The sequence below is a fragment of the Falco punctatus genome (genome assembly GCF_963210335.1).
Source record: "Falco punctatus genome assembly, chromosome: 11".
Lineage (NCBI taxonomy): Eukaryota > Metazoa > Chordata > Aves > Falconiformes > Falconidae > Falco > Falco punctatus.
The window spans coordinates 19,863,845-19,876,412 of record NC_137591.1 but is presented as its reverse complement, the minus strand read 5'-3'; the positions used below and the strand labels follow the sequence as shown (position 1 = coordinate 19,876,412).

At 42.3% G+C, this 12,568-nt stretch overlaps 1 protein-coding gene across 2 annotated transcripts in view; it reads right to left on the bottom strand.

Moving 5' to 3' along the window:
• The window catches only part of ABCD3 (ATP binding cassette subfamily D member 3), a 32,866-nt gene extending 20,852 nt beyond the window's left edge, over positions 1–12,014 (bottom strand). The window contains exon 1 of one of the 2 annotated variants that reach the window (XM_080407079.1): positions 11,881–12,014. In XM_080407079.1, the coding sequence (XP_080263205.1) occupies positions 11,881–11,993 (113 nt within the window). In that variant the 5' untranslated portion in view covers positions 11,994–12,014. Of the gene's footprint in view, positions 1–9,733; positions 11,842–11,880 lie in introns of those variants that run through there. The other variant, XM_080407080.1, reaches the window with a different exon arrangement.
• Positions 12,015–12,568: the final 554 nt, after the last annotated feature.

The following is a 12,568-nucleotide window of genomic DNA, read 5'->3' as shown; positions in this document are numbered from 1 at the left end:
TCCTAAATGTGAATAAATTATCAAACTATGTGGGTATTTCCCTAGATGATTCATGACTTGCTGTAGTGCAAAATGAAAGCATGCTGCTCTTCCAGATATGTTCTAATAGTTCCCAGCGTTGCTGCTTCAAGGCCTGCCAATGTTTGCAGTCACAACACTCATAATGCACAACTATTTCAGCTTTAAAAGGATCAGAAGTGAATGCATTAAAACTGTAATATATTAAAATGATGAGGCCTAGAATTATTCTGGCAGTTGAACACCTCTGATGTATTTATTGATACATTTTTTCCAACGGAACAGTTGAGAGAAATTCAGCAGTTGAAACTACTGAACTGAGTCGAAACTGATTATCCATTACGGAGAATGGATTGTTTAGAAATAGTGATCTTATATTTAACTGTGAACTCACTTTTAATCAGAATTTGTACTTCAAAAGTTTAAGATAAAAATTAAGTATTTGTAAAATCAAAACCTAATAAAAAAAGAGCTTTAACAGCATTTTCTTCACTTGTTCTAAAAAAATTCATGCAAGCTCAAAACAAGATTAATACTTCAGTAAGAAAGGAAACAATCATATATATGAAGCATGGACTACCTAGAAGCAGAAAAATAAATGTGGGCACATAGCTCCTAAAACATTGCTCTTGCTATTAAAAAATATATAATCCATTGTTGTTTTAACAAGTAAACCATTTTACTTGCAAGAAAAGACTGTGCCACAGTTCTGCCTGGCATAAAACTTCCACAGGCTGATTACTGCAGGACTTTTCCTTCTCAAGAGTCTCATTTTTTCAGTCCAATACATACTGGCACTACTCCAGACTCCATTAAACTATTCTGTGAGATTTGTGGTTGCAATCTCATTGAATTTAAAGACTAAGTAACACCTTCAATTAGTCAGCAGGAATACAACAAGACTATCTGGTTACAGCAGAGAGCTCTAACATTTGGAATAGATTCAAGCTCACTGTTATTCCAGACCTCTCATTTACTTAATGCTGCGCATCACAAGCCTTATTGGTGAAGGACGGTAAGTGGACGCTGTCCAAATTCTCGATTTCAAGTAACTCCTCTGGTGTAGAGGCCGGTGTTGAGCAGCACAGCGTAAGGACTGCCTGGAACAGAAACATAAGGCTGCCTCCTGCTGCAGTGTTAACTTCAGCGACTACCCTATCCACACATAGCACGCTCTGGTTTGAGTTAAACTGCGCGTTTTATTCTCGTAGGAGTGCCTTGAAGCTCGTTCTACTGATGCTTGACTTGGCGATGTGGTAGGGGTGACGGCTATGATACAGCTCAGGTTAGTACAATTAATTACATGCTTATTCAATCAATATTACTACAATTCAGACAGCTACCATAAAATTGCAGAAGAGCTCTACTTTTGATCTTTAGTATAGTTACAATGAAACCCTTCCCTGAGTATATGTATTGGCACTGAATCTGACCTGGCTGGGACAATGAAAGATCCTGAAGTATAAAAAACTTCCAAACAGTCTGAATGACAGTAGCACTGAATTCACCACTGATGTGAAATGTGTCCCCTAGGGAACATAATTCTGTTCCTCTCTACCTTGAAGTCAGAACTGTGCAGTGACCTTTCACCACTCGTTTCTCTCCGTTTCCTTCTATATCAGAAAGTCCTGAGATTTTTCTCCTGCCTTGCCCTGGCTTTGGACTGCCTTTTTACTTCCAGCCATCAGTTCCCCTGACACTTAAGACTTTATCAGAAAGGATTCAATTGTTACATTACAGATACTAAGAAAATACAGGACTTTGCTTTAGGTGACCAAAAGAAAGGTATGGTGACAATGCAAGACTACAAGAACAAATGTTCAAAGGTGACTTTATGGCAAAAAAAACCCCCAAAGTATGGCATTCACAATCTCATCCAGGAAACTGAATTATAACATTTTTGAACTTATGAATGCCCAAATGCAGGTTAAAAATAATAATGTCATTTTAAACTGAAGCATTAAAGTTTACGTATGCAGAGAATACTTTGCAAGCCTAAGTCAAGCACAAATACAGTAACATTTACTCAAAACTACATGAAAGCTTTTATATTGAACTGCTCCAATTTATTTCTCTGAAATAATAAACCCTGTAGAAATACAAAAGCTAGCTTGCCTCCAAGCTCTTATTGTACCAATACAATAGAGAGTTGTGTAGCAGAATTACTTAACTTACTATAACCCATCTCCAGTGTCTGCTTGCTTTTCAGTTTTTCTACACATAAAACACTTGACTGAAACTAAGTTCACTGCCAGGGAGTTATGAAAAAAGACCTGCCAATACAGTAATGAAATAACAGATTTCATTAAGTAACAAGTAGATAATGGGCAGACTGACTTTTGAGCTTCCTTCATGCCCTTACAGACAAGAAGGGGTAGTGATGGTGAAGTTTTTGAGAAGGGTTACCCAGACAACATACAGGGGAAAAAAGAATGTAAGAAAAATGATGGTACTAAAATATTTCTAAGACTGAGCCAAATCTATTTATTTGCATAGCTTTGGATAAGGATAGGAACACAGAATATTCCAAGATAAAACCACACCTAAGAAGTGTTCCTTCACTATTTTCTCAGGAAGCATTAAAAAAATCTTAATTATATACATCTCTCTCTGCCTGTATTCAGCAGGTACTTCTGCTACACTAATCAAGTCTTTCCCCAAACTTCCACCGTCTCAGGCTTAAGTTTTCAAGTAATCAATGAATCAATCTCTACTCAGTTTGACCGAGCGAAGGTAGAACTTCATCTGTAGATCATCCTGGTTGATGCAGCAACCCCTCTGCAGCAATGCAGATCACAAAGCTGAGAACAAATCACACAGAATGAGATACAAAGTACTTCTGATTCAGATGATCCATCCATGGAATAAACATCCAGAATACCTAGACTAAGTAATTCTAAAATATCTTTGTCTATACTATGGGTGGGGAGAGAAGGAGCTTCTATAAAGACTCAGTCCTATTAAAATAATAATTACAGCCCCCCCCCCCCCCAACTTTTATCTGTTTCACATGACTATCTATGGTAACAAAATACAAAGGTCAGCATAAGTTTAATCTACATGAATTTTCATGGTGTTTCCTCCGACTGCTACCTTCAGGCTACACAAACCAATACATTCTTTCAAAATTATTCTCTACACTCAGGGTGTTTAAAGCCAGACTCAAATCAAACTAACACCTTAGTGACTACAATAAAAATGGCTTTTCACGTACACTTAACTACAGCAATGTCTTACACACTCCTTATCAAGGTTACCATTTATGACACTGAGTACTATGACCAGTTTTGGACCCCCGGTACAAAAAAAATACATTGGTAAACTTGAGCAGGTTCAGCAGATGGCCTACTGCAGAGGGCCATCACAACTGTCAGAAGAGTGGAGCACTAGCCCTGTAAGAAGAAGCTGAGGGAAGAGGGCTTGATCATCCTGGAGAAAAAGCAGCATTGGGAGACCCCAACAGCAGCTTTCCATTACCTAAGAGGCCACTGAGACAGAGCCAGACTTCACACAGGCGCACAGCGAAGACTGACAACAGGCACGAACTGAACTGGGGAGGTTCTAACCGTATATAAGGGAAAAAAAATTTTAAAAATCATTGTTACAATAACGGAGCATTGCAATATGTTGTTCAAAACTGGAATCTGTCATTGGATGTTTTCAAGACATGACTGCACAAAGCCCTCAACAGCCTGGTCTGAATTCAATGTGGATCCTGCTTTGAGCACCTGGATTAAGTGACCTCTTGAGGTACCGTCTATCCGAAATTATTTTATGATTTTACTTAAAAAAAAACAAACCACAAAACCAAAACCACCAACAAACCAAACCACAACAAGAGATATAATGGGAAATGTATCACCTGAGGAAGTTTCAGGAAAAGCAGCACTTCATATGGAGCTGGCTACCCATTATTTAACCACACAGAACTTTTACAGCAAATATTCGTGCAACAAGTGAAGCGAGGTATCAGCAGCACTGGGATGACACAACTACACCAAACTTTTCATTCATGCATGCATGGTAACTGAACAGCAGCTTGCTAAATGTAAGTAAATAGACAAATACCTACCCAACAGACAGTAGGCAACACAGAATAACTTTCCTCAACATCAAGAAACATGACTAGCCAAAACCAGCAAAATGTTTTAAAGAAACTAATAAAGAGTTTCAGGACTCTGTACCGGCATTTGGCAGCTGATCCTACTTTGAGGGCAGCAATGTAGCACAGGGGGGAGGCAGAAAACTTGATAATACCACGCAATTTCAGTCTCCAAATAAGTGTTGGTTACAGCTCTCAGTCTTTGGGTTTAAGTCTATTTCCATACCAGTGAAGATACTCTCTCTAAAGAAACATACAACTATGGTGGTTACTCAAAAAGAATCATTCGCAACACTACTGAAGAAGAGTTGAGAAACTGGGAAAAACCTTTAAGAGGCTGTTGAGTCTAGTTACTGAAAGGTCTCAAGAATACTAGTTCTGTGGCATTTACTGGCAAACAGGAAAAAGTTAAAGAATTACTGTCTCTAGAAATACCTGTCTCATGCCAGAACAAAGTCCAGTGGAAACAATCTACACCAAACTAAGCATAACAGGGAATTGCAGATGGAGAGAGAGATAAGCAAGACTTCCAGTTTAATGACAGGTCAAGAGGAAATAAAGGTTTGAAAGTGTTACGCTTAACTGCAAAGAAAGCTACAAATTCTAGGTCATGCTACCTTCCTTCTGGAGTAAGATGACAAACTTCTGCCCAACACAATGCAAAGGAAGAATATCTGCTTTAGGGTTAAGTGGAGCCTTTTAAAGAGTTGTTACTTCTAAGCAACATTAGCATTTGCATTTTGCAGATCTTACATTCTAAAACAGCCATGGGCAATTTCCGTAGCTTTAAAAAAACAAAACAGACAAGATAATCAATTTCCTAATAGTTCACGATTATTTGTGCAGTTTTCAGGTTAGTTTTGCAGTAAAGGTACTACTGAGACATTGTAAAGACAGAACACATTCAAATGACTGAAGATGGAATGCAAATGCATACCTTGTTGCAGTGTAAAGTAACAGCTATAATGAGAAAAATACAGTGTTGCTTACAGCACGCTCACTGGTAGACACAGTTTCGTCTTGCATACCCCACACAGATGAATAGAACGCAACAGTACAGCTATTTCAGGTCAAGGGCAGCAACCTTACTCAGAAGCCTGGGCATGCTCCAAAAGCATGTCCACTTACGCAGCACAGCCTGAGCACACACAGAAACCAAGAGCACAATTTTCTTGGCTCTAGGTTAGTGGCTACTTGCAGCATGACCAAAAATAATGTGAGGGGAATGCATTCAGGCAACCAAGTAGGAGACTGAGAAGGTTACAGACAGCTATGTCACTGCAAGCAGGGGCTCTGAATTGCTACTCAAGAAGTTTCTACAAACGTGAGAAGGTGGCAACTAAGCAGAACCGTTGTAGAGAAAATTCTGAGTTTCAGTAGAAGTCTGCATCTCAATAACAAAGTAACATGTAAAGAAAAAACCTCAGAGCTACCAGTTTTTCCATAAGCTTGTGCTCTAGCCTGAACTGTGGCTGTAGCTCTCCCTCATGGGTAACAGTGGAAAAACACTTCCAGCTAGTTCCCGGCAAGGTGAAAAAAAAGTTTCACACTTACACACGCGCGCTAGATCCTGGCTTAGACAACAATCATTTTATGCAACTTAATAAGACAGAAACCACTAATTAACTACCCCGGCCCAAAACAAAGGCAGTCTGAATGCTAGGAGTGGGGTTGAGTCATCTGGTTTCTCCTGTCTCCATACCCTCCAGCTGAAGATGGGTTTTCTGAGCCACAGGCAGGATTTTCTGTAACATTAGGTTTTAGATACATTTTCTAGTAATCCTATCTATATGGTTGGGTTTTTTTTATTTTGGTTTGGTTGTTTGTTGGGGTTTTTTTGACACTCTCCCCCACAGCGTTCTCCTGGAGAAACTGGCTGCTTATGGCTTGGACAGATGTACTCTACACTGGGTTAAAAGCTGGCTGGCTGGCCAAGCCTAACAGGTAGTAGTGAACAGCATTAAACCCAGCTGGCAGCTGGTCACAAGTGGCATTCCCCAGGACTTGGTATCGGGGCCACTCCTGTTTAATATCTTCATCGACAATCTGGACAAGGGGATCAAGTGCACCCTCAGTAAGTGAAGAGTGGCTGGAAAGCTGCCTGGTGGGAAAAGACCTGGAGGTGCTGGATGACAGCCGGCTGAACATGAGCCAGCAGTGTGCCCAGGTGGCTGAGAAGGCCAACAGCATCCTGGGCCTGTATCTGAAACACTGTGGCCAGCAGGACAAGGGAAGTGACTGTCCCCCTGTACTCTGCATTGGTGAGGCCAGACCTCAAAATACTGTGCTCGGTTTTGGGCTCCTCACTTCAAGAGGGACATAGAGGTGCTGAAGTGTGTCCAGAGAAGGACAACAGAGCTAGTGAAGGGTCTGGAGCTCAAGTCCGATGAGGAAAGGCTGAGGGAACCTGGGTTGTTTAGCCTGGAGAAGAGGAGGCTCAGAAGGGACCTCATTGCTCTCTACAAATGCCTGCAAGGAGGTTCTAGTCAGTGGGGATAGGTCTCTTCTCCCAGATAACAAGTGACAGGACAAGAGGAAACTGCCTGAAGTTGTGCCAGGGAAGGTTTAGATTGAATATTAGGAAAAATTTCTTCACTGAAAGGGTGGTCAAGCATTGGAAGAGGCTGTCCAGGGACATGGTGGAATCGTCGTCCCTAGAAGCATTTAAAAAAAAAAAAAAACAACACATGTAGATGTGGTGCTTAGGGACATAGTTTAGCAATGGACTTGACAGTCCTGGGTAACAGTTGGACTTGATGATCTTGAAGGTCTTCTCCAAACTAAATGATTCTACATACAGCAAGCAGTGGACTAAACAGTCACATTCATGTTTTGGATAAACCTATTTTAATGTAGCTAGCACAGAGGTTTAGTTTTTTTTGACACCTGCCAACTTTTCACAAAGCAGCACAGGTTCCCTTTAAAGCTTTTACATGGATTGAAGCAGTCTATTAATCCACAGCAATATAATTTCACTCTTCTTGTCAATCAGTCGCAGGAGACTTGACTAGAACAGGTCCCTTCATGCAAAGTACACTAGCAAGGCTCACCCAAACATCTTCAGAACCTAAATAAATGAGGCAAACTAACAAAAGAGAGTAACATCCTAAATACACAGAAATGGAATAAAAATGCATTTTACAATTTAAAAATCTTTCTTCTAGTTACAACTGCCACTTGCTATACTTCAGCTTCTGTATTATATTTGAAAGCTCCTCCAAATATTTGAACATGTGTCTACCACTTCTGATTGTACTTCTATTAATCACTGCCAAACTGTAGGTTCATGGCAGTCTAGCCGATGACATTAAGCTGAACATATACTTCCACTTTGTCAGATGAAAAAGGCTGAGAAGCCCAATGACAGGCAAGTGCACAAGTTGCATGTCACCTAAGACAAACTGTGTAAAACCCTATTTGATATATACTTTGTCAACAACTCTGTTGATCTCTCACTCAAATGAGCCTCTCCCCTTGCTTTAGGCACGTCTAACTCCTAAAGCCCCAAGCACACACTGTTCTGCTCTTAAGCACTTTTTTTGTCCACAGGAAGTATGCCAACACTTGCTTCAGAAGTTCAGTTCATACCAAATTGGATTCTAATGGACACAGCTGGATGACTGGAAAGGCCGGTGTATCTATGAGCAGATTCTAAAATCTTTGTCACCTTTCCATATATTATAAGTTCCTTACTATTAACTCCATTCTGTTTATTGCCTTTCCCTAATTCTAATTTTGCAGTTCCAAACTCTTTACCCTAATTACCTTTTCTTACTCCTTTCAGGCCCTTCCATTTAGCAGAAAGCTGTATGAGTTAAAGATCTTCTTTCTGAAAGTAATCCAAGCTCATTCTCCACTGGTGCAAGTACTTCATTTTAAGCTACACGGATATTCAGGAACAATTCTCACTGGAAGGGTAAGAGACAATATCCATCTCCTTTACATATCAAATCCTGTGCTGCTTCTTGTTTGAGGCAGGATTAGGGAGAGAATAAAAAGAATGGAATGATTCGGTTTTCCTGTATCATATACCCAGGATAATGTCTTGTTTGAGAAGCTACAACTATGATTCTAAAAAACCCAAGTACAACTCAAGTCATAATTGCATTTACTTACAACTTCTCCCTTCCCAAGAAGAAAGCAAGCTTTTCCAAGGAAACAAACCTTTTGAGAACAGCAAGTGCAGTAGTAAAACAGTGCTTTTTTTCCTACCATGTTTTATTCCAAGGAAGCAACACGGAACACTAGGAAGTTACTAAAAGTAAACAATTCTATGTCATTCTTATTTTGGAGGATTTTAGAAAGTTGCGGTTAAAATATATTGCAATCTGCAAGTGATACCACCTCTCAGTTGTGCAGAACTGATGAGCAATATAATAGCTCTTACAGAAGAGCACCTGTGACTAGTCTAGCTAGCATTAATTAAGTGATCTTTGACCTACTAAGACAGGTTAGCATAACATATACAGCTTAATTATTCATACATTACTACTTGATATGAGTTGTACCGGACCTTGCCCCTACTGTCTGACAGCAGAAAAGTAGGTGAAAGTTGCCTCTTCTTTCCTTCCTGCTATCATTTCTATAACTGATTATTCCCTATCAAAATTAACACACAATATGAAAAGTGTGTGCACAATAAGCAAATCAGATTTATTTGAATGTGTAACAAAAATGTTAAGTAAGATTTTGATTTTTTTTTTTAATTTGTGTTATGTACTTTTCAACTTCGGCCAGTAGTGATACTGAACTATTGCAGAACTCCAGCAGAAAATTAAAAAAAGCACACAAAATATTCCAAGAAAACATGATATAGTAGCATATCTTATTTTAAACATAAAGTATATGTAAGCATAAATACTTAAGTGTGTATTCTTAAATAAACTATGTAAGGAAGGAAGAGGTTTTGCAGGTAAAGTTTGCAGTTGCACTAGAACACTTCCATGGTTCACTTGAATGTTAAGGCCAGTGTTTTGCAGTTTATATTCAGGTCTGCAACATTTACCCTTGCCCTCAGGAAGCTTGAAACTAGAATTTCATCTTCCAGAATTCAGGATTCTGAAATTCATCTCACACTAACAAAACACAACATTTTCAGGCGTTATATACCAAGGTTAACAAAAGAATTCACACATACAAAACTAAATCACCACTGTTCCTCAGATACTTTACTCAGTCAATGTCAAGCAGCAAATACACGACCAGTCCTTTTCCAGACTACCTAGACTGCCAAGTGAAATTCTTCTCCATAGGAATAAGTAAACAAATTTCAGACAGCCATACCCTCCCAACTTCTCCCTCTTCCCAAAGTGGCAGAGAGAAATACAACGCAGAAATTAGAAGGTACACTAGGCCCTGGAGATGTTTATCATTACTACACAAAGGTTTACCACTTGTTATTATATGTCAGCATCATATACCAGCACAAGGATGCTGGCATATGTAAAGATTTGGCACAATGACAATACTTTCCAAAAGTATGCTATAATTTACATTAGCAACAAAGCATTAAGAAATGAATGATACATGAACTAATGAGACTAAACGAAGATGAGGCAATGGTAATAACTGGATGCTTTTGCCTAGGCTGGTGGTATAGGCAATGTAGCTTACCTACTGCCTAGTCTTGATAGGCTGCATTCTGTAAGGCTCCTGGCAAGCTTTGCCTCACAGGGGAACATGGAGAAAATAATGAAGATCAGTGGGCAAAAACCATCTTCAAAAATAGTATTCAAGCAGTAGCACAGCTATTACTGTAATAACTGAATGTTGGTATTAGAGTTTGGAATCTATGGCCACAATACAGTACCAGTAGTAAATAAGACCTAAGCTGTGAAGGGACTCCACAGCTTTATGCTTTTAACACATACACAAAAGTGGAACAATCAAGTTTGCAAGCATGGTACTTATTTTAGCAACTGCATATCTATTGGATTTGAGAATGTAGGATTGCTCGAGAGAGGTACACTACAGAAGTAAAGGACGAGGTACCAGAAAGACTGCAGTACAGCTAGAGGAAAAGGGGCAGATGAGATCAGGCTTACACAATTCCATTCAATTGCTGAATTAGCTGGAACATAATTCATAATTTATCTCCACTTTCCAATTCTCACTCATCTTGTAATAGTGTTTGGTCCACTTAATATATATGAATGCCTTGGATTTTTAACACTGTACCAAGCAAAATCAAAGATTCATACATGAAGGACACATTTCAAATATAGTCTTCAGCATTAAGGCTAACAATCACTTTCAATATATTTACTCTCAAGCCAACAAGTCCTGCAGATCAACATTAGAAGATCTGCAAGCAAAATAGTTTATTGGGACAACCCAGAGTCCACTCTGGACAGCTGCTAGCCTGTTCCTGTCAACTGAACGCTACTAGTAGTGGGAATATACTAAATGCACTTTAAAACTACCCTGGACTTGCATCCACATTTGAAGATGTGTTCCAACCTGAATGTAATCCAGCTTATGCGCTCCATGATCACTCCTCAATAAAGGCAGGAAAAGGTAAGTGAGGACAATTAGGAGGTTCACTTGAAAAGAATAGGCTTGATATGAATTAAAATATAGATGCTGCCAGAACATCTGCATGGCCTGGTCATTCTTACAAACACCACTGTAATACATTAAGTGTGAAAAGCTTGCAGTACAGTGTCAGTAAGAGCCAGCTTTCTTTTTTTAGGCCCTTCTATATAGCCTTTTTTACAACAGTATTTCATTAAATTAAGCAGAAATACCTGCAAAATATCATCCTTCCCTAAGAGTCTGATAGAACAGTAACTTTCAGAAATAGTTTGGGATCTTGTTTTTACTCTCATGCAAACAATGTAAGGTAGCAAATGCATGAACTGTCAGCAACATATAGATTTCTGACATTATACAACAAAGTTACCCAACTTCACAAAGCTCTTAAAGGTATGGAAGGAATTAGGTAAAATAAAACTGGATTGTTGCTTAATCACAGGTATGTTATTACTTAAGTGTGTTAAGTCCATTTCACCATCAAGATCTAGCAGCAGGATAAGGCTGTAGCGACTACACAAAATATGTAACTGTAGTACTGCAACACATTGGGTCCTCCGCATATGGCAAATAACCTACAGCCACTAATACACTAAAATTATGAAAGGATGGAGCCTGAGGTGTATTCTTCATCTGCCTCACTATATGGTAGCCTAGTGCTTTACAGGAGATGAACAAACACACACCCTAGCCCACGTACACCGGTAAGGCACCCTTATAAGCAACATAAGCACATAGTACCTCTCTGAAATTGTTACCCGTGTACCTTACTGTCACACGGCAGCATTAAGCCAGCAGCTGGGGTCCATTATTTGCCTACGCAGACATGGCGTCCTAGGACATCCCTAGGAGTCAACTGTTCGTTAAGATCAGCTCACAGTTAGGAAAACGGAGGAAACAAGTATAATTTGAGTAACAAGGTGGCGGCAGCTGGGCACCCGCAACCGCGGCACCGACCGCGCCTCAGGGAGGGCGGGAGGGGGAAGGAGCCTGACCCACCCCCACAAGAGCCGCCTCCCCGGCGAGGGGGCGCCGGCCGCGGCGCCCCACAGCAGCGGGGCCGCAAGCTGCCCCTCCGCCGGGCCGAGGGGGGCGACCAGAGCTACGGCTCGCCTCGGCCCCCCGCCCCCGGTCTGCGGCTGGCCCCCGGCCCCTCCCGCCCCGCGCACCCCGGGCCTGGCCCCGGCCCCCGGCCCCGCCGCTCCCTCGGCCCCGCCGCCGCCGCTCACCCGTGCTGGGCTGCTGCCCGCCGCTTGTTGAGCAGGCAGAGGAGCGCGCAGACGGCGGCGGCGCCGGCGACGGCGGAGTGGCGCACGGTGAGGTACTTGCTGTAGGCGGCCATGGTGCGAGCACAGCCGCGGAGCCCAGCGGAGCCGAGCGCAGCCGACGCCAGCCGAGCGGGCGCGGGGAATGCCGGGAGGGGGGCGGGGCGCTCCGCCGGCAGGACGAACCGGGCCGCGCCGGGCCGGCCGGGCCGCGCCTGGGGAGCCGGCGGCGCGGGCAGCTTGTGCAACAGCGGCAGCGCTGATGAACGCCCCCCCCCGTGTCCCCCCCCAGCGGCCGCGCCCCCGCGCCTCCCCCTCCGCCCGCCGGCGGCTGTCCAGGCCGGGAGGGGCTGTGGGGCCTGGCCCCCCGCGCTTCCCCTCAGGCCGCCGGCGGCTGTCCAGGCCGGGAGGGGCTGTGGGGCCTGGTGGCCCCCTGCGCCTCCGCCTTACTTTTCTCAGGTACCCTCGGCTTGGCAACCCCTGCCGTGGGGCTCCGGTCATCCGCTTCCACGGGGTGAGGGGTCTTTGTGCAGGGGTACAGTGTGATTTCTGAGTGTGAATGATGAATGCCATATCAACGCGGAGACAATAGGAAATAAACCTTTAAGAGAGACTCTGATGCAAGCGTTGCCATGCTGTCTTTCTTGTGTTT